The sequence below is a fragment of the Trachypithecus francoisi genome, unplaced genomic scaffold (assembly GCF_009764315.1).
Source record: "Trachypithecus francoisi isolate TF-2019V2 unplaced genomic scaffold, Tfra_2.0 Lachesis_group12, whole genome shotgun sequence".
In the NCBI taxonomy this organism is placed as follows: Eukaryota; Metazoa; Chordata; class Mammalia; order Primates; family Cercopithecidae; genus Trachypithecus; species Trachypithecus francoisi.
This window is the reverse complement of record NW_022681457.1, coordinates 47,372,389-47,394,652: the sequence shown is the minus strand read 5'-3', so window position 1 is coordinate 47,394,652 and position 22,264 is coordinate 47,372,389. Positions and strand designations below refer to the sequence as shown.

Here is a 22,264-nt window from a genome sequence, read left to right as displayed (position 1 = left end):
GAGGGCAGGAACCGTGTGTGTTCTATTCAACTTTGACCCATAAAGCTCTCTACTCCTCTGCTCCAAGTGACAAGGCCCCTTTCTGGCAAGATCCCCATTGTGTTCATCTTACTACTTGGATTTTGCTGTCCAATGTAACAAGCCCACTCATTGCCTCTGGTGCTATTGGATACATATAATTGTCAAGAGTGAAGTAAGTTAAAAAAATAGACTAAATTTCTTCACCCATTTGTACTTTTCCATATGCTGTTTTGTTCCATATGACCATTTAGGTTATGCTGGAAGAATAGCTATATTTTTAGTGGATGGATATAACTTGCCCCATTTCACAAAGTAAGCTAAAACTGTGACATACTTTTTAGCAGTTTTAAAAATGAAATGGATTCAAATGTACAGGTATGAAAAGATTTCCAAGAAGTACTTTTTTTGTAAAGTAAGTTATGGAACAATATGTGATAATATATTAAACCGGGAAAACATGTAAATCAAAATGATATATTTTATATATTCATTTAATCATGGAAATGCCCCAGAAAACAATATGAAAAGGTGTACTTCAAATTGATAAACATGGTTACCTCTGGGGTGGAGCAGGGAATTGTTCAGTTAATCCTGAATATTTTGCCACAAAAAGATTAAAAAAGAAGAAGAAGAAGAAGAGGGAGGAGAAAAAGGTAAGGGGCAAGATGAGGAAGAAGAAGTAAATCAGACAAAAGTACAGCTCTTTCAAGGCAGAACATTCCTTGCTCTAGGCTTACATTTGTGAAGGGCAAAAGAAATTAGGAAGTATATCTTTGTTTACCACTGGGAAACAAAGATTTGGTTTCATGGATTATTTTTATTATAGCTGCTGAAGTGAGTGATAAAGTACTGCAATGTATCTAATACTCAATTTTGAAATAGAATATCCATTTGTAAACGCAGGCCTGCCCTTGATTTGAATACCTATGAATACAAGCCAACAATTTAAAATTCCACATGCATGGTCTTCCAGTTCTAAAGCAGGAGAAATAATACTTACCCCTAAAAAGGATGTTGAGGAGACAAATGACAGATGTAACCAAAAGATCTGAGCTCTTTTGAATTTTATGTAAATATAAGATAGGATGTCCTGGTATAATCTTTACATATATGCATAAACTTAGAGACACAGGGTATCTGTTACATAATGTTTACCAATTTTAAATGCACAAATTATTGTTTAGGGTAATGTTTCATAACCCTTGGGTCAATATTACCAAAAACCAACAATCAGTTGTTTCAGTTTTGGATTTCAAAAAGCCTCCTTTCAGATTTAAATTGAATAGGAAACCATTATTTTTAGGGCTTAAAAACACAGTGGTGTCCCCTTAGAAACCTCCAATTAGTAGCAGCCATTGTCTAATTAGGTGAAAATAATAATCTATCGATTGTTATAAAAGCAAGATATTATAATTCAAGTGTGTTTCCAGATGCCAGTGAATTGCTGGAAAGCTGCAAGTTTAACTTTCCGCTCTGATAGAGTTTTAAAAGAGGTCAGGGTACATTTTACCATAGTGTCTAGCAATGTGAGTTTATTCAGACCTTTTGGCAGACATTCCTGCACACTCAAGCTAAATCAATGAATCATCCATTGTTGGCCAGCTCCGCTCTCAGTTGCTAAGAGGTTTTTCAAGCATACTAAGGCTTTATTCTACATAGTCTGTAAAAAGGGCAAACTGTATTAAATTTTTAAATATCTCATCTTTCCTAAATTAGTAATTAAAATTTTACCCAGAATTTTAATACTGGGGCGATGGGAAAGTCTATGAGCAGCTGGAGGACTTTCTACTTGGGAAAATACGTGAGAAAACTTCCTGCTCATAACTCTTCAGAAATATGTGTGTGGAGGAAATGGAAACATTTAAAAAGTGGACACATGAAAAACAAAAACTCAAGGAGGAAGGTCTAAACTCTCTTAAAGAAATATAATGTGTTTTTGTTCTTATATATTTCCAATGAAAGACGTTTACGTTTTCTTTAAATTTTGTTAAATGTACTCTAATTTTCCTTGTTTCTCTTTGAGTCATAAAGACCCTTGTAATTTAGCATTGTATTTTAAAGCTTTAATACAATAGTTTTTAAAAATATATAAATTCAAAACTACCATGAAATAAAGGAATGTAATTTTTTCAGCTTGCTCTTTATGAATGTTTATAGTATATTCTTTTCTCTATATGTAATAACAGTGCATCATATACTCAAAAACTGAAGGAGTAGATTTTTACATGTTCTCACCACAAATAAATGATTAGTATATAAGGTAAGCCATATGCTTGATTCAACCATTCCGCAATGTATACATATTTCAAAGCATAATGCTGTATGCCAAAGACATACACAATTTTTGTTAACTAAAAAATTAATTTTTAAAAAAAGTATACTGTGTTCTATATGTATCCTTCTTGAATATTTCAAGTTTTAAAACATAATAGTTGTTTTATTTATTTTGTCTTTGGACTTAGTGATGATTTCACATTATAGAGAATCTCATAATTTATCATAGAGATTACTATTTCATTTTGCTGAGAGGACGGGGATAATTTGGACTACAAATTTAAAAAGAGAAAAAAATCAAGTATAATGTATCTTAAAAAAATATTTTTAAGTTTATTGGATCCAGATGTAGTGATGAGGAAAGCTTCTCTTCTGTATTTCTTAGTTTCTCAAGATAAAATTCTATTTCATAAATCTCTATGAGGACTGTCTCAAATATTCTAAAAGAAGCTTTTCAGATATAACGTGGCTTTTGGAATTGGACAGGCCTGGTTGCTCCATGTTCTAGATAGTGTTGCCTTGAACAAATTACTCCTCATCTTTGGGCTCCAACTTCCACATTTATAAAGTAAACATAATAATGCACACCACCACGGGTGGTTATGGAATTCAAATGAGGAAACATGGTAGGTAGTCCTGGCACGTAGTGGGTCCTGGATAAATTTCAGTTCTTAGCTTCTTTAAAACTGTTGGAGGCTAATATCCACGTGCTCTTAAATACAGCCAAACCTCTTTATTTTAAGTTAGCCACATAAGTGTTTGGTTTTACTTCTAATTTCAAAAGAGATGTATTTGAGTGAGTGACTGAGAGGATTCATTACATGAGGGCAGCTTAGAATAAGAGGACAGGGGATAGTCTTGCACCTTGGCCTTCTTTCTTGCAGAGAAACAAAACATTTGTGATTCTTGGGTTCTTGTCTCCCCTCTCTCTCTGAGGCGCTCTCTTTTTCATAGAGGACTCCACCTTCTCTCAAGACTTGTATTCCAACATGCTATCTCTAGTTTACTATTCACTGCTATAAAGCAGGGCTTTTTTTTTTTTTTTTTAGGGCATTTTTTAGATCCAGCCAAGGACAAAGCCTTTCCCAGCCAAATGCGGAGCAGGGAATGGACCATGCCTTGGTACGCCCCTGCTCCTGTTGATCCAGAACATGACTTTTTAAGACTTTAAGCGGCCGGGCGCGGTGGCTCAAGCCTGTAATCCCAGCACTTTGGGAGGCCGAGACGGGTGGATCATGAGGTCAGGAGATCAAGACCATCCTGGCTAACCCGGTGAAACTCCGTCTCTACTAAAAAATACAAAAAAAAAAACTAGCCGGGCGAGGTGGCGAGTAGTCCCAGCTACTCAGGAGGCTGAGGCAGGAGAATGGTGTAAACCCGGGAGGCGGAGCTTGCAGTGAGCCGAGATCCGGCGACTGCACTCCAGCCTGGGTGACAGAGCAAGACTCTGTCTCAAAAAAAAAAAAAAAAAAAAAAAAGACTTTAAGCTTACAGAAAAAATAAGGTGTGACCTCCATTTACATGCTTAAGCTTCCTGACACCTGTGTTTATTTAAAGGAACCATCTCCATGTCTGTACTCACAACCTGATGATGCACGCCCTCTATAGAACCAAGTATAGTGTTTTTACAGAAAGTTTTTTAATAGCAAGGAAAAACAAGATCTTTTCCTCAGGTGCTTGACTATTTCCCTCTGTAATCTTAGATATAGTTTAAATCCTATTTCTTTTAGGTAATATTTGTTATATTAGATGTTGGAGGCTAATATCAGCTAATAAATAGACCCATGTGGCCTATTTATTGAGTTAAACTGAAGAGAATTGCTAGCATGTCTGCTCTTAGGATACAGTAGTATGAAGTGGCAGCTACATAAAACTGATTACTCTGGTGGCCCCTGCCTAAAGAGAGAAGGCCTCGTACAACTCAACAGTGATATCAGCAAAATAACATGTCTATCCTTGTCAAGAGAGAAAACAGGGTTGAAAATGACAGAATGAAGATGTAATACTCAAGCTTTCTAGGGCAGATTGTAGAGTATGGCAAAAATGAAGCAAAACAAAACCCAAAGGAAAGAAGTTTAGATTTAATGCCTAAAGAAGTGGCGTTTCCTCAAGGAAAGTCCACATGAGCTGACTTAAGTTGCAGTGATGGGGGTCAGTGAGAACAGTACATAGAGCAACTCCTGTGGCTTTCTGTTAGAGCTTCACCTTGCAATTGTAATTTTTATATAACTTGAGAGAGAGAGAGAGAGAGAGAGAAAGACAGAGAATTTCCCTCACTTTCTGAATCATGGCTCAGAAGTGTGTTATAAAACACCAAGAACGGAAAAGCTATTACGTGGAATATAAAGAAATACTTGAGTCTACAATATCATTGAACTCTTGGATTCAGTTTCAGCAGACATGCTCTGTATTCCCACAAGAGTCTGGAAAATGAACTCCTATTTTTTTTTCTGTCTGGAGCTGCAGTTAGTGTTATTATTTGCTCCATGGCTCAATCCGGGTCAGACTGTTCTTCAGTAACACAGGTGGATGTTAAAACAGGGAATCTGTTGAAAAGATTGCGGAGGAACTGCTTCCCAAAAGCAGTTCTGGATGGCAATTTGATGGCAGTCGGCTATGGTAAGGACAAATGAAGCCTAGCAGTGCCTTCTAGAATGTGGTCTTTCAGGCTTTGTCAGCTGCAATCCTACAGGCAGAAGTTTCATGTATAATGGGTCAATATGAACTGGTGGCATCCTCTTAAGAAGTGGATTCTAGAAATGGAGGTCATTAAATGCTCAATACTTGGTAATTGTGATGTTGATCTGCATTTTTCTGTTTAGCTTTATTTGTGAAATATGTAGTTCTTAAAGAAAAATTCCATAAGCCTTTTTTTTCTTTCGTATGGGCTTAAAAATATTTTAGAAACTTGTTAAAAACTAGTTATAGAAATATTCATGATCCTACTAAAAGTGGCAGGAGGAATATAGTTATGGTTTAAGATATAGAAATTGTTTTGTGCTAATGTTTTATTGTCAGCAATTACATTGTTAACATGTAACAGGTAAATTTTGCCAAGAGTACAACATGTATCCATTTGTAAGTAAGCACACAGGGAAAACTATTTTAAATATTCTACCCATTGAATTATTTTTTCTAGTAAACAACTTGACATAAAATAGACTAAAACATCCATTTATTTTAACAACTATGTTAAATTACAGATTAGTGGTCCAAAATAAAATTTGAACTGATTTAATACATAATTCCGTTTTGGGGGAAAATAGATCTTTCTCCAGCTGAGAATAGACTATATATTTTTTGTGTGTGAATAACTTATTTTACCTTTAATAAGTTTAGGACTTGCCTGAACCGCAGCCAGCCTTAAGAATCCTTCATTCAGAAATATTCAACATTATATTGACTAAGGAGCAACTTGGGGGTTGACAAATAGATCAGTATTTCAGTTTCTGACTTTAGACTATTTTTAAAGTAAAGTGCTGAGAGTTCCAATTGAAAAATTGCAAATGCTCCAGGACACTGTGCCTGGAAATAAGATTCCTGAAGAGTAGAGCCTAGGGATGTTTAGGCAACTCTTACAGAAACAGGCCTTAAAGTACATTTTAAGTACAATGTGTCTCACACGTTTTGAATGATTCTTTTCAGATTTTTTTTTTTTGGATATAACTATTCTGTTTTACTTTACATGCATGTATATACACACATATATGTATATGTGTACATGTGTACGTGCATGTGTGTGTGTGTCTGTGTATATATATGTGTATATATATGGTAAATCTAGGAGTTTACATATCCAAGGGAAAATTTTCCTCAAACTTGAGATTGTTACTCACCAGATCGAACATTAGCAGGCCCTAAGGGACAGTCCCAGTCCACAGCCAACACACACTGATCCCTTCTTATCACTTGGAACAGACACTCCTCCACGGGTACACACCCAGCATTCTTAAGAAAACAGGTATCTGTTGAAGTTAAACTAATATTTTTGGAGCAAAAAATGAGAATTGACAGAAGATTTTTATTAATTGTGTTTTCTAGAAATGTAGTCTTAGTTCAGTTATGTTTACCAGAAAAACACACAAAGCATTTTTATATCTTAGTATTTATAACTGAAATTATACATTTCTGAAGAAAATATCAAATCTGAGATATAAACAGCATAAATTAATTTGTACTGAAAATATTTTTGAAAATATTTTGTCTATAAAAATAGTTTGACAAGTAGTCTTGTTTGCTATAGTTGAAAGACTGCTTGAAGTAAAGCATTCATGCTTAGACCCTGGCTAGAAGAAAGAAATCAGGGGCAGATTTTTAAAAAGACCATAATTTCAGGTCTGGGCACAGTGGCTCACACCTGTAATCCCAGCACTTTGAGAGGCCAAGGCAGGAGGAACACTTGAGGCTAAGAATTCAAGATAAGCCTGGCCAACATAGTCAGACCCTGTCTCTACCAAAAAAAATTAAAAGTATTACCTAGGGGTGGTGGTTGTGTACCTGTAGTCTTAGCCATGTGAGGGGCTGAGGCAGGAGGATTGCTTGAGCCCGAGAGTTTGAGGCTGTAGTGAGCTGTGATTGCAGCACTGCCTGGGTAACATAGCAAGACCCTGTCTCTAAAAAAATTAATTAAAATAAAAGTAAAATACTTCACCTTCAGAACACATTAAAAAGGAACTAGATGCAAAATAGTTTTGAAAATGTTTTCTTTCAAGTAAGATAGTAAATGTGCTTCTTTTTAAAACAAAATGACATATAACTGAAAATCTGATTCTACAGTTCAATAATAGGAATTTTAAAAGAGCTCAAAAGCTGCTTCTTGGTCAGATGCAGTGACTCCTGCCTGTAATCCCAGCACATTGGGAGGCCGAGGTGGGTGGATCACTTGAGCCCAGGAGTTTGAGACAAGCCTGGACAACATGGTGAATGAAACCCCATCTCTACAAAAAAATTGTTAAAAATTAGCTGGGCATGGTAGTGTGTGCCTGTGGTCCCAGCTACTTGGGAGGCTGAGATGCGAGGATTGCTTGGGTCCAGGAGATCAAGGTGACAGTGAACCTTCATCATGCGACTGTACTCCAGCACGGGCAATAGAGTGAAACCCTCTCTCAAAAAAAAAAAAAAAAAGAAAAGAAAAGAAAAAAGAAAAGCTGCTTCTCTTAAAATTCAAGGTAAAATTATATTTCATCCTCATTACAATTCTTTTTCCTAAAAGTAAATATAAACTACACTATTCTATTATGTATGTGCTATTTAGACTATCTTTATCTGATGTAGTTAGTCATTCTCTACTGCTCCCAGGAAGTGAATAAATCCAGGTAAAAAGAAGATACCAATAATGAAAGATTTCACTTTTCATGAATGTTTTCACAGTAGGCGCCCTCTTCATTTTAGAGGTGTAACCTCTTGGAGACAAGGATCAATTCCTGTAATTTTATTGCTAGACTGTGTCAACACAGTGTATTATGAAAGCTACATTTAAGCAGCACCAAGATCGTCTTTTAATGATGAGAGATGGTGTTAGTCTGCTGTACTCAAAAGTGTTCACTCTTTAGCCCAATGTTCTGGTATTATATAAAGCTTTAGAAACCCTGGACATTTGCCTATGATGTCTTTGAAGAAGGCAATCACATTGTGGGCATGGATCATATCTCTCTGCTTACATTTTATGGTTTTCATTCATGTACCATTGTACTGCAGAAGGGATAGAAGGCAGCTTAGAAGGATATATACAATAAAGGTAGAACCAATCAAAAGATGGGTACAGGAATAAGGTAAAATGATTACCATTAGGTGGAGCCAGGAGCACAATATACGATCTACACACTGTTATAGATGGGTCACAAATTCCACTGAAAGTTTTCTAACCAACAGCATAAAGAAGTGAACCTGGTAGGTATTTTAGTCTATGAGGACCTAAAGATACAGGCAGGTCGGTTTCTGAGAAGTAAAAATGTGATTGCTACTAAGCTCAGAGAAAAATTTCTTTCTTCCTAGGGATCACATGTGGACGGTGTATAATGATATAAATAGCATCATCTACCACATTTTTACCAGTAGGTACAGTTCAGTTAATTCAATAGTATAGAAAGTAAACTCTCTAATTCAGATGTACATTTTAGAATTTCTGCAAGAGTAGGCCAGGCATGGTGGCTCACATCATAATCCCAGCACTTTGGGAAGCCCAGGTAGGCAGATCACCTGAGGTCAGGAGGTTGAGACCAGCTTGGCCAACATGGCAAAATCCTCTCTCTACTAAAAATACAAAAAACAGCAACATAAAAAAGCGAGGCATGGTGGCACACACCTGTAATCCCAGCTACTTGGGAGATTGGGGCAGGAGAATAGCTTGAATCCAGGAGGTGGAGGTTGCAGTGAGTCGAGATTACACCACTGTACTCCAGCCTGGGCAACAGATAGAGACTCTGTCTCAAAAAAAAAAAAAGAAAAAAGAATTTCTGCAAGAGTAGACTATGTGTCCTTCAGGCAGTCCTCCCTGATTGTTTTTGATAAATAATGCCGGTGAGCTCAAGGTTTTTTTGCTCAACAATTGGCTGGGATACAGCAAAACAAGGCCAAGATTCTCCAAAGAAAAAAATATTTGAGTCCACTTGGGCATTTCAAGAACAAAATTGCAATAGATTTAGTTTTAAAGAGCACAGCTGGCTTTATTGCAGTTCTAGAATCGGGCAACATTTTATGCCGTAAAATACAATAAATTTGCTAGTGAGTTGAACAGAAGGGTTTCGTTTTATAGACAGGGCTAAGGAAAGCAAAAATGAAGAACAAAAAACAGATTGATAATTTCAAAGTTACTTTCCTTGAAAGGCAGGGACAGGGAGGCAGAAAAATAGAAAGATTGGTTAGCATCAGATTACTTTTAAGGATTAAAACAGAGGGAATTATTATCCTACTGATTGAAGATTGATACTGGCCTATTTGGGAAATTGGCTGCTATCTCTCCTGCTTTCTTGGAAGGTCATATAACAACTTAGTTTCAGTTTGGTGATGTGGAACTTCAGCATGGATAACTCCATTTTGATTTTTATTCAAGTCTGTTGGGGCCTAATCCTGGAGCTGTGGGGCCTAGTGCAAGAGCTTAGTCCAAAACAATGGCCTCCTATATTTTTTATTTAATAATTTTCCCCTTTCAGTCACGCTTTCGTCTAGGTGAGTGCGTGACCAAAACTAAGGGCATTAGTGCTACTCTTATCATCATGTTGGGTTTCTGGTCTCTACAAGTCATTCATAGGTTATGGTGTACTCATCATCATGTATTTCTTTGAGTTTTTGTCATTCCAGCAGAAAAGAGACTCTTCGGTGTTTGATGAATGACTGCATACAAACTTTTAAAACTTTTTGAGAGGATGTCATGTACCAGAGAAGCTACTATTATGACTATCAGAAGGATAATGCCAGGAGTTTGGAGTATGCTTCTTTATCTAGGATCCCCCTAAACTAAACCAGCTGAAATTAAATAGATCAAAGAATGAGCCAGGCCAGATACTCATTATATCTATGGGTGGCAATCAGTATTAGCAATTGCACAGATTTCTACCTGTTCAGTCAGTTGGTAGCAAGTCTATCACCTAGCATTCCAGGAATGGGTTACACTAAAGCAGAGAGTACTAACTCTGTGAAAGATATCACTAGTACAATTTGAACAAACAGTTGCATTAGTGATGTTGCTGAAGTTACCCACTAGGTGGACTAAAGGATCTCAGGTTTTTGAAAGATTCAGATTTGACATAACAGATTCAACATGCTGTCAGATTACCCACAAAAACTAAGGACTGTGAAACTTCAACCATAGCCTTATTCTGCCAAGTGAAAGAAGTAGGCATAAGCAAGGAAAAATTAAGAGGGGTAAGAATATTATAAGAAGTCTTCATCTGATGGTCTTGTTAAAAGCTGTCCATGGCATGCAGTTAGCAAATTCTCATCCTGGTTTGCAGTTTGAATGTCCCTGGTTGTGGCATTAGATATTCTGGTGAACTCTCTGTATGGCAAACACATCACATATGAGACTTGTCCCTTGAAATTTATATCAAGTTGTCCAGTTTAGCACTTTTGCTCTTTGAAGCTAGATACTGGAGGGCACTAAAAGAATTCAGGATCCAGTCCAATCTAGGGAAAAATAAACAAGGCTACAGTCTACTAAAAGGTGTACTATAGTTTTTCTTTTGCAACATAACTTTTCTCTCTATAGTCACCCCCATTTCTACCAAAGATAATCAGAGTAAGACTAATTTGTTTGCAAAATAAGTTTCGTCTCATTAAACTTCACCTGATTATTTTATATAAGTACAGCAAAAATAACCACACAGTTCTTTTTAAATTTGCTTTGCTAGAAATTTTGACAAGGAAACTCAGATTAGACTTTTAAAAAAACCTCTCATCACTAGGAAGCTAAACCAAGGCCAACATCAGACTTTGTCCATGGTTTTCTAGTATCTTGAGGTTCCTAAGCCTGCCAGGAAGTGACAACTTTTTACTCACTGTAATGCTGTGTGTTAGTCCATTTTACATTCCTTTAAAGGAATATATGACACTGGGTAATTTATGAAAAAAAAGAGGTTTATTTGGCTTACAACTTTGCAGGCTGTATAAGAAGCATGGCACCAGCATCTCCTCAACTTCTGGTGAGGTCCTCAGAAAGCTTTTATTTATGGTGGGAGGCTAGGGGAGTCAGTGGAGTCACATAGCGAGAGAGGCCTCCCACCAGGCCCCACCTTCCACACTGGGGATCAGATTTCAGCATGAGATTTAGAAGGGATAAACATCCAAACTGTATCACACTGGGAATCCTTGAAACCAGACATTCTATTAATTCTCAAAAATATTACATTTCAGTCAAAGCCTTGGTAATTAAACCAGTGTTTCCAGTTGTATCATGTAATACAGTGAGCAAATTCTTTTTGAGCTTATGAAAATAATCATATTAAGGAGAAAGATGGAATGTTTCAATCTTTGTTGATGAAAGTGTACTCTACCAAACTGTTGTGAGTTAGAGACAGCTTTAAAAAATCGTTTCTTAAATCTGGAAAATAAAACATTAAGAGAACCAGCAGTGTGTTAAAAAGCTATAAGAACACATAATTTTTCCTCATCAGTTTTTCAGTCTAATGTAATTAATCCCTGCTCTGTTTGATCTTAGTTAACAGTTTCACTAATCTATCAGTTTCTTTCTTAGAGTTCTACAAATACTTACCCAATCCAGTGCTATCTCAAAGTTATCACAAACCTGTACTTGTGAGAATTTTTTCCATTCTTTCCATGAACTTCTTTGAAGATTATGGTTGTTGCAAAAAGCTTTCAGAACAGCATCAGAATAAAGCGATTAACTGAGGACAGTAAGACTTAAAATAGCCATCATTAAAAACTTGATGAGAGTCCATAAGTGACAAAGAAATTGTGTTATTTCTGTGGCATATAACATTTTATCATAATAACCAAAATTATGATTGATTTCTAGAAATTTAATGCAATTTTGAAACCTTTTTTTTTTTTAGGCCGGGTCTCACACTGTCACCCAGCCTGGAGTACAGTGATGTGATCATGGCACACTGCAGCCTCTGCCTCCTGGGCTCAGGCGATCCTCCCACCTCTCAGCCTCCTGAGTAGCTAGGACTACACCTGTGTGCCACCACGCCTGGCTGCTCTTTGTATTCCTTGTAGCAGTAGGGTTTTACCATGTTGCCCAGGGTGGTCTTGAACTCCTGGACTCAAGCAGTCTGCCCACTTCAGCCTCCCAAAGTGCAGGAATTGCAGGTGTGAGCTACCATGCCTGGCCTGAATAAATATTTTAATAACATATCTATACAAATGTAAGGAAAAGAAGGTTAAACGTTATTTCTTATTGACAATATTTCCCATATAATTTAACATATCAAATAAACTTAATTGGTTTAATATCTCTCTTTTGGACTTCCAGGCGGCTGTGGTTTGGATGTTTGTCTCCCAGATCTCATGTTGAAGTTTGATCCCCAATGTTGGAGGTGGGGCTTAATGGGAGGTGTTTGGGTCATGGGGGTGGATCCCTCATGAATGGCTTGGTGTCTTCTTTGCTACGAATGAGTTAATGGAAACTATTAGTTCCTGTGAGAGCTGGTTGTTTAAAAGAGCCTGTCACCTCCCCACTCCTCTCTTGCTCCCTCTGTGGCCATGTGATCTCTGTACTGTGACTCCCTTTTGCTTTCTGCCGTGAGTGGAAGCTTCCTGTGGCTTTTGCCAGATGCCCAGTCTTCCAGCCAGCAAAATTGTGAGTCAAGTAAACCTCTTTTCCATTAGGCAGGAATCTAGACCCAGCATGGCAGCGTTACCCGGCGTAGCAGGCCTTTTGTTAAAGACTCCCTTCACCCTTGTACACACCCGCAGACTTACATGCGTCAGGGGTTCCGGCTGGGCAGCCACACTCCCCCATGACCTGGAGCTCACCTGCATTCCACAAGTTTGTAAACAGCAGTTTCGGTTGACAGTTTCCAAAGACCCCTTCCTCATGACCCTTACTCAACTCCTGCCCTAGTAGTTTCAAGACCCCCCAGGCCCTGTTTGCACAACCAGCTTCCCTACCTCTCAGGCTATAAGAAGCCCCTACCCTCCTCCCTCAGGGCGACTTCCTCGGCCCACGCCTTTGGACCGAGGAACCTCGCCCGCAAGCCCTAATAAAAGGCTATTCTCACTGCCATTTGCCTTGTGTCTTCGTTGCCCGTTCGGCTCCAGCCTCAGTTTACCTTTACATTTTCTTCATAAATTTTCCAGCTTTAGGTATTCCTTTATATCAGCTCCAAAGGGACTAAGACAAGGGGACTTAGAATTTCATTTTGGAAAGTTTGTCAAAAAGATTCAAACACTCAATCAAAAATAGGATTACAGGTCACTGTGAAAATAATACTCATTTAACCACAGTGATAATTGAAATACTTCAAAAGAAGTTACATAGCTGTAGAAAATCTTAACTCTTATAATAAAGAGAAGACTCAGTTTTCCTAAGTAATTAATGACCTAAGAAAGAAAACATGAAGCACAAAAATTATTTTGACAAAATACAGAATCTTTCTTTTCTAGGCCACATATCTAAAAAGTCTCACAATTTTTTAATAAGATCAGTACCTCAAGAAAACCTTGTTTTAAAAATAAAACTTAATTTTTAGAAAAACCTAAACATAATTCTTTCTTAATTTTAGCCAACTTGATCACACTCAAAATTCCTTTCATTAGATTCATCTTCCATAAATCTAAACCTTGCGAAGACCTCCTGCAGCTTGCTCAAACCTTCAGTTTTGTCCCATGCATTCTACTTTTTCTTTTCTTTTTTTTTTTTTTTGAGATGGAGTCTCACTCTTGTTGCCGAGGCTGGAGTGCAATGGCATGATCTCAGCTCATCACAACCCCTGCCTCCCAGATTCAAGCGATTCTCCTGCCTCAGCCTCCTGAGTAGCTACAGGCATGCGCCACCACACCCAGCTAATTTTGTATTTTTAGTAGAGACAGGATTTCTCCACATTTGTCAGGCCGGTCTTGAACTCCCAACCTCAGGTGATCTACCCGCCTTAGCCTCCCAAAGTGCTGGGATTACAGGCATGAGCCACTGCGCCCAGCCTCTTCTTTTTTGTATTGAAACAACCACTCATTCTACCTTAGGGCAAAAATGTACTTTTCTTTTTCCCTTATCTTTCTGACCACACAAAATTAGTCTCCTTTCAACTTTCTTTACCAAAAATATATTCTCAGACTTAGAACTTTTTTGTATCTCTTTTTCATAATAGTTCCTTCCTGCCTTGTTTCCATTTTCTTCATAAATCTATATTGTGAAAAGCCTTTAACCTTTGAATTAGCTGAAATTACTCTTTTCTACAAAAACATATTCTCATGACTTTTTATAAATTTTCTCACCCAAACATATTTTACTTTCTCTTGGTATACTTTGCATATATAATTACATATATTAATTAGAATTTTTAACTTTTAGTAACCTTAATTTCTAGTGAAACCTAGGAAGTAAGCAATTTTGAGCTATTGTATACCAACATTTTATGACAACACAAGGTAACAAAGTATCTATACTTTAATCATGTTTAGCAATTAATGTGTCAGTACTCTAACTTACCTGGAAATAACTGACATTTCATGAATATTTATTAATCATATGACTTTAAGATTATGTTACTTGAAGATTTTCGAAACTATGAAGAATTTATTTAAAACCTTTAACTGATTTACTTTCACCTAATTTACTTGTTCATGACAGTTATGCTTGAATTGGTCGTTTAACAAAGCTAGCCATTATCTCAAGTTATTTCCTTGTTAACCATTTTTACAGTATGCCGATGTTAGTTGCTACCTAAGCAAGAACCCTAAAGTTAAATACAAGTTTATTTTGCTGGTCAGAAGACACGGCTGTTTTATTGAACTAGTCTTACTTACCAAAGATTTACCTGTCACATGAACTGAAAGGTATTTGAGGTAGTCTCTTAGCCTGTTTTCTTTTGCTGTAACAGAATACCAAAGACTTGGTAATTTGTAAAGAAAAGTTGTTTATTTAGCTCATGATTCTAGAGGCTGGAAGTCCAAGATGGGGCAGCCCATCTGGTCAGTTTTTGGTGTGTGTCTCATGTTGCATCATAACATGGTGGAGAAACAGAAGGGAAAGCAGGCATGGAAAGGGGATAAAACACAGGCGTGACCTCACCTTATAACAACCTGTTTTCCTTTGAGAACTAATCCAGTCTTGCAGAATTAACCCAGTCTCAGGAGAAAGATATTAATCTATGTGATTGACCTAATCATCTCTTAAAGGCTTTACCTTCCCACACTGTTACATTGGCAATTAAATTTCAACACGAATTTTGGTGTGGACAAACCACAGCAAACCATAGCAGTTAGTGCAGTTTTTCTGATAAAATATTATATTTTGTAGCTTACTTTTTCTTTAAGCCAATTAATTAAAGCTTTTTCATATATTTTGATAGCAAAATATCACATCCCTATAACACATGTAGACATACAGACACACAGAAGCAGATCTTAGAGCTTTTATAAGATTCTCTATTTGCCAGTTTTTCAATAGTTTCTCTTTCTTCTTTAGACTGTCAATCTCCTGATTACCTATTCTGTTGTTTTTAAATTATTGTTAATTTTTTGTTAAATATATAAAGTAAAATAAATACAAATAAAAATTTATCGTTAAATTATTGTTAAATATTTTTAAATTATTGTTAGCTAGGTAACCCTAAGTTTGCACTTCCAAACACATGACTCTTAGGTGAGATGATATAGAAAATTTACATCCCAAAGCACACAACTTAGATCTAAACACCATTATTTGCTGAGACAAGGGCAAAGAGTAAGACCCTATAAGACAAGATGGGCAGGAAAAGTGCTCTAAACACAGTTAAGGTTTGTTGTGTAAACTTTAAGCCAATGTCCTTCTCACTGTAAAATTTTCTAGTGGTTTTAGGTGCAGAGAAAGAGATGCCCTTAGAAATGGAGATTTTCTTTATAGATGTAAATTTCTTTTACGAAGAGTTTTTAAATAGCCAGCTAAATGTTAGAAAGTTGTATTTTGGAGACCAATTTTGTACAATAGGTAGTCATTTTAGATTGTTTCTTAATGGAATCACTGACTTCAGTGTAGAGCCCTCTAATGAATAGGACAAAGAAGGCATTTTCTTTGCCTGGACTCATGGATAGAACTGGATTTGATATTCCTCACAACTGAAATTTTCTTTTTTATTTTGAGTGAGAGGTTTTCCCCACTTTTATAAAAGTGGGGCTTAAACTGTATGACTTATGCCTCAGTCTCCTGATCTGTACACTAGAGGGTAATAATATCTCCTTCAGATGGATATTTTAAGAAGTAAAGATGATATATAGTGTATAGAACAATGCTGTAAGTATTAGTTATTGATGTTGTTATTGCTATTAAGGATTGTCTTGTGCAAAATAAGTATTTTGTCTGAGGGAATAAAACAAAAGAATAGGCAAGTGAATTATTGTTATAGAGCAAAATGACCTAGGAGAGACCAAATACTAGGAATCAGTCAAGTATGTCAGATACTTAGAGTGTCCTTGTCAAAGACCTTTGGAAACTACAGGACTTTTATTCTTGTATCAGTCCCCATGAAGTCAGGATCTGTGAAGGGTCTGAGATTTTACCCCACTGGCAAGCCAACAGTTTAGCTTGTTACAGAAGACTGGTAACACCTACATCAGAGACAGAGGACTTTATTATTGACAGCACAGCAAGCAGCATGAGTGTCATGTTGGTGTCAATTCCCCACATCCTCCCAAAACTCATGAAGGTGACAAAGACAGGCATGGGTTTAAATGGGTGTTGTGTACTCAGTGGATTTGTGTCACATTTGAGGAACATTGAGTTTAGGAAACTTACTGCTTTTATAGTGAGCCATGAGGAAGGGATGGAGGAGGAGATGGAAGCTACTTTACTTCATTTCTCAAGATGTTCACTGAAACACAACCCAGAGAAATGACCTGAGTAAAGAGTAATCAAGGCCTTGCATTCTTGACCTGGCAAGAAGCTAAGGATATTCAAGGTTCATTGTGAATTGTCCATCCCAATAACCCGGCCCCTTAGCCTGCTTGACAAGGGCTCTGAGAACTGCTTTGGGTTCTGCCCACTGATACCAATAACCAGGCTTTATATAGCTGGTGCTGAGGTCAAACAGCAGCAGTAGGACTATTAGCACCATCAGTTTTCAGCTTAGCTGAACCAGAGGTAAACCAGGTCCAGGCATTGAAGGGAATCTCTGTGAATCGAGGACCTTGTTGAGCCCGTGGATTTGTTTTAGGTGGCAGAGTGGGAGATAATGTATTCCCCAAAAGGATAGCTGCTACTTCATGCAAAACTGAGAAGTCACTAGGGTCAGGCCAGCCATACCCTCAAACACATTATTTTCATTTGGCCAGCAAATGGACCCTTTCCTTGTAGTTGTGTTGTAGTTGACCCACCTCAAAATGGGAATGTCAGGCCTGAGAGTCACAAGACATCCATGGGTCAGGGGTTCATTTTCTTTCTTTTTTCTTTTTTCTTTTTTTTTTTAGACAGAATTTTGCTCCGTTGCCAGGCTGGAGTGCAGTGGCACAATCTCCACTCACTACAATCTCCGACTCCCTAGTTCAAGCAATTCTTCTGCCTCAGCCTCCCGAGTAGCTGGGATTACAGGCACATGCCACCATGCCCAGCTAATTTTTGTATTTTTAGTAGAGACGGGGTTTCACTATGTTGGCCAGACTGATCTTGAACTCCTGACCTCGTGATCTGCCCACCTCAGCCTCCCAAAGTGCTGGGATTACAGATGTGAGCCACCGTACCTGGCCCAAGGGTTCATTTTCTAACAAGAGCTCAGCAGCACTTATGTTATGAGTTGAATTGATGCCTTCTCAGAATTCATATGTTGAAGTCCTAACCCCTAGTACCTCAGAATGTGATCTTATCTGGAGATAGAGTCTTTAGAGTGGTAATAAAATTAAAATGAGGTAATTAGAGTAGGCCCTAATTCAGTATGACTGTGGCTTTATAAGAAGAGGAAATTTGGACATAGAGACATGCATACCAAGATAATACATTGTGAATATGAAGACAGCTATCTATAAGCCAAGGAACAAGGCCTAGCACAGATGCTTTCCTCATAGCCTTAGCAAGGAACCAACCCTGCAGATACCTTGATTTCAAGTCGCTAGCCTACAGAACTGAGACAATACATTTTTGTTGCTTAAGCCAAAAACAAAAACAAAAATGGAGTTAAAGAAGAATTTCAGAAATCACCACTAAAGAACTTATTCTTGTAACCAAACACCACCTGTTCCCCAAAACCTATTGAAATTTTTAAAAATTTTAAAAATAAATAGATAAAGTAGAAATCACAGTTGTGGTGTCTACCTACAGGATAACAACTGGAGCTTCCCCCAAAGGCCTGTCAATCCTGGTGGTCAACATGGAGATTATCAGAGGGTAGACAGCCTGTTTATAATGTTTTCCCTGGAAATATTTGAAGCAGTCTCTTTTCCAATGTCCTAGTTGCTTGCACCAATAACAACAGTTTTTTGGAAACTGTTTTTTCAGTCATTTATTAAAGAAGTGCCCCAGAGCAGGCCCAAAGGTCAGCCTAGGTTGTTTTTTGCCATCCAACTGAAATACTTTGGTAATGGCTTTCAAAAAGTTATTTGCATTTTTTCCCTGCTTTCCATAATGGACCAGGTGGGGCTTGTCAGGTAATACCATTCTGCCTCTTTCAACCATTTTGTGGCTTCTCTAATTCTCACCAATATGTGTATTAGTTGGTTGAGATCAGATATTCTGGGGTTATAAGTTTCAATGAAGACCCTAAATTTTTCCTAAATATTTATTTATTTATTTATTTGGGGATGGAGTCTCACTCTGTTGCCCAGGCTGGAGTGCAGTGACATGATCATAACTCACTGCAGCCTCAAACTCCTGGGCTGAAATGATCCTCCCACCTCAGTCTCCCAAGTAACTGGGGTTATAGGCATGTGCCACTACACCTGGCTTCTCTTCAGAAAATATCTGGAGGTCTTCTGTAGGTTTAGGAAATTTTCAAACTATGACCCTTGGCTCTGTTTTTGTCCAAAGAGTATCAGTCACTCAGGGATTATTTCCTGAATTTGGGGGTAGTTTTTTTCTTATAAAAAAGGAAACCATTTAACTGTGTTTTCAGAAAAGGAAGGCATTTAAGACAGAGTTAGTAGACTGACTATCAGGCAAAGACAGAGGGGAGCAGAATAAGTCATGTCAATGTTACTGTCCTTGGTATGACGATATCTCGCATTTTTAACTTTTTATTAGCTCTTTACAATGAATTTTTTTAAAAAGCAATTTTAGAATCCTGTTGTCTGCTTGAGGCTTCTGAATGTCAATTAGAATAACAATCCCATTCTCTTTGCCTAATTATAGAAATTTGAGATTCAGGTACACTTACATGAATGGTCTTGTTCATCTGGAACATTCTATATGGTAGCCATTGTAATTCTTTATTATCTGTAGTAAGAGTTGATATTTGCAGCTTCCTGAGCCATAATTCTATACGTGAAAAAGGCAGGCATGCTGGAAGGCAGAGTTGTTAGATGTTTAGAAATTAAGGATCCCATTTTTATATTGGATTTTGGGTCTCTCAGAGCTAGGATGGCTTTGGCTCTAAGATCTCAGTGCTGAAGAAGAGAACAAATAAAGAGGCCCCTGCAGTAACAACCACTTACTGTGACTACCATCAATTACCTTAAAAGTTGGCACTGTGGTATGGGGGTGGGGGTGGCACCTCCATGCCCTCTTTGGGTACATTACCATCCCAGCACATCCATGTGTTCACCAACCCCAAAGCTTATCAAGTTTTGTTGTTCAGAAGTTTTTATGGAGTCTAATCTCCAGTCCTTCCCCACTCCCCTTTCCTGGAGGTCAGTAGGTGACATGGTTTGGCTATGTCCCTACCCAAATCTCATCTTGTAGTTTCTATAATCCCCACATGCCCTATAGAATGTCTTGGGACAGGTGGGTGGAGTAAAGGATGGTGCAGTTGGGTTTTAAATCAGATTCACTCTACTTGCAGATCAGGCTGTGTTCAGTTCTAACTAGAAGGTAGGAGACCATGCCAGTTCTCCAATTTGGCCATTACCAAGGGACCCCGGATAAAGCTGATATATGATCCCTGTTTGTCATGTGTCTCGTCCTAATTAGCCATAAGGTAGAGAAGAGGTGGGAGGTGGTGACTGACACCCCTAACCACCAGCAAATAGGGTGAGGACAGTGAGGCAGGACTGGGCTTGACTTAACATAGAAGGATATGTGACCACATACTCCTTTCTGTCTTTTGACTTCAGATATAAAAATGACTAGAGTTTCTTTTCCTATGATAAGTAGTAAAAAAGATGCTTCTGGTTTTTGTTAGAAGAGGTCTTCTAGAATCATCAACTTTGATTACACATTCTTTTGCTCTTATCACTGAATTATATTAGCGTAACTGTAACAGAAATTGTTGATATTTTCTAATGGTGATCCCACTCTCTGAAATTCCCTCCCTAACACTTTTTGCTTCCATTGTCTTTTAGGGGGCTAATTCCATCTTCAGCTAGAACATGAGTTCCCTGAGGTCAAGGAGTTAATCTTCCTTGTGTCATAGTCATTCATCCCTTGCTCATTGATTCATTCCTTAAAACTTGTTAGCATCTCCTGTTTGTTAGGCACTGTGTCAGGGCCCATACATTACACGGTTATATAGCCATCAACATCAGAGTAGAGACTCTAGCCTCACAGAGCTCACAATCTCTCACGAAGCCCATCATGATGAGAGGATTTCAACTAAGTAAGTAAAGCATTGAGCACAGGGTCTGAGACAGCATTAGCCACTCAACACACATCTGTTCAGTGAATGGATAACTCAGCAGTGCTGGAAGTAGCACAGAGTTGGTATTCTGAGACTTTTGTATGGGATTGTCCAGACTCCCAGACTAAAATTTAATAGTTAGTAAATAATATTTATTGAACATTTACTGAGTAGATCACCATGCTAAGAGCTTTATAAACATCATTTTATTCATCACAACAACCCTTTGAGATAAAAAAAAACTTTTATTTTGATGTTTTTCCAGTTTGTTTTTGTTTGTTTGTATTGTTTTGTTTTGTTTTGAGACAGGGTCTCACTCTATTGCCCAGGCTGGAATGCATTTGATTTTCATTTTAAGTAGAGACAGGGTCTCACCCTGTTGTCCAGGCTGGTCTTGAACTCTTGGGCTCAAGGTATCCTCCTGCCTCAGCCTCCCAAAGTGCTGGGATTACAGGTGTGAGCCACCACACCTGGCCTAAAAACAACTGTTAATGATCATTTTATGGGTGAGGAAACTGAGGCTCAGAGTATAGTATCTTTCCCAATCAACTAGCAACTATCAGAGAAAGGATTTGAACCAAGTTATTTAATTTCAAAACCTGTGAATGTAATCATTTTGCTACATAGCCTCTGGGGGGTCGTCTATTTGAATTCCTTTAAGTGAATCCTGGGCCAGTGGAACTTTAAACAGACTGTCAGTCAGGATGCCAAATACTCCACACTGAAAGTAGACAGAAATAGCGTCATCAGGAGCACAGTGAAGGTGACACTTTCTCCTTTTTGACATTTTTCAGAGAGCCATTGGTTGTCCTAGAGTATTACTATCTACTAGGATTTACTGGGTGCCACATCCAGATAAGCCAAAGAGGAGATGGCTCTGGGTTGTTATAATGACATTTTTATGATTTTTTTCATGTAACATGTCATTTTACACTTTATTAAGTATTCTAATGATTCTGGACAACACATTTAGAAATGGAACTCAGAAAAATGAGACAAATTTAGTGTGTTGTTTCCCTTTATGATTCCAATTGCATTTTTCATGGGTCACTGTGAACAAGGCTTATAATTATTTTTATATAATGACTTTTTCATTCACATTATTTCTGTAATCTCATAGTTTAATGACAATTACTGTCTATTTATATTGTATTTCTAAGACTGGTGTTCAAGAGAAAGTTTATTTTTTCTTAACAATAGTAGTAATGGTAAATAACTAAGATTGAGGGATCACTTTGTGTCAGGCTTTTCATTAAGGCTTTTTACATGTATTGTTTCATTTAATCATCATATCAACCCTATGAGATAGTCACGGTCGTGGTCTCCAATTTACAGACAAGGAACCAAAAGTTGTAGAAGTTGAGTGATATAGTTTGGATGTTTGTGTCTCCAAATCTTATGTTGAAATTTGAATCCCAGTGTTGGAGGTGAAGCCTAGTGGGAGGCGTTTGAGTCATGGGGGCAGATCTTTCATGAAAGGCTTGGTACCATCCTCAGAGTTAATAAGTGAGTTCTCACTCTATTAGTTCCCCTGGAACTGATTGTTAAAAAGAACTTGGCACCTCCCCAACCCTTGCTCCCTCTCTCTCACCATGTGATGTCTGCACACAATGACT

At 37.7% G+C, this 22,264-nt stretch overlaps 1 protein-coding gene across 2 annotated transcripts in view; it reads left to right on the top strand.

Moving 5' to 3' along the window:
* The window catches only part of DDAH1 (dimethylarginine dimethylaminohydrolase 1), a 142,996-nt gene that overhangs the window by 52,023 nt on the left and 68,709 nt on the right, over nucleotides 1-22,264 (top strand). Inside the window, exon 1 of one of the 2 annotated variants that reach the window (XM_033225464.1) lies at nucleotides 4,767-4,914. The exons of the other annotated variant lie outside the window; for it this stretch is intronic. Within the exon in view, the coding sequence (XP_033081355.1) occupies nucleotides 4,912-4,914 (3 nt within the window). The 5' untranslated portion in view covers nucleotides 4,767-4,911. Of the gene's footprint in view, nucleotides 1-4,766; nucleotides 4,915-22,264 lie in introns of those variants that run through there. 2 annotated transcript variants of the gene reach the window in all.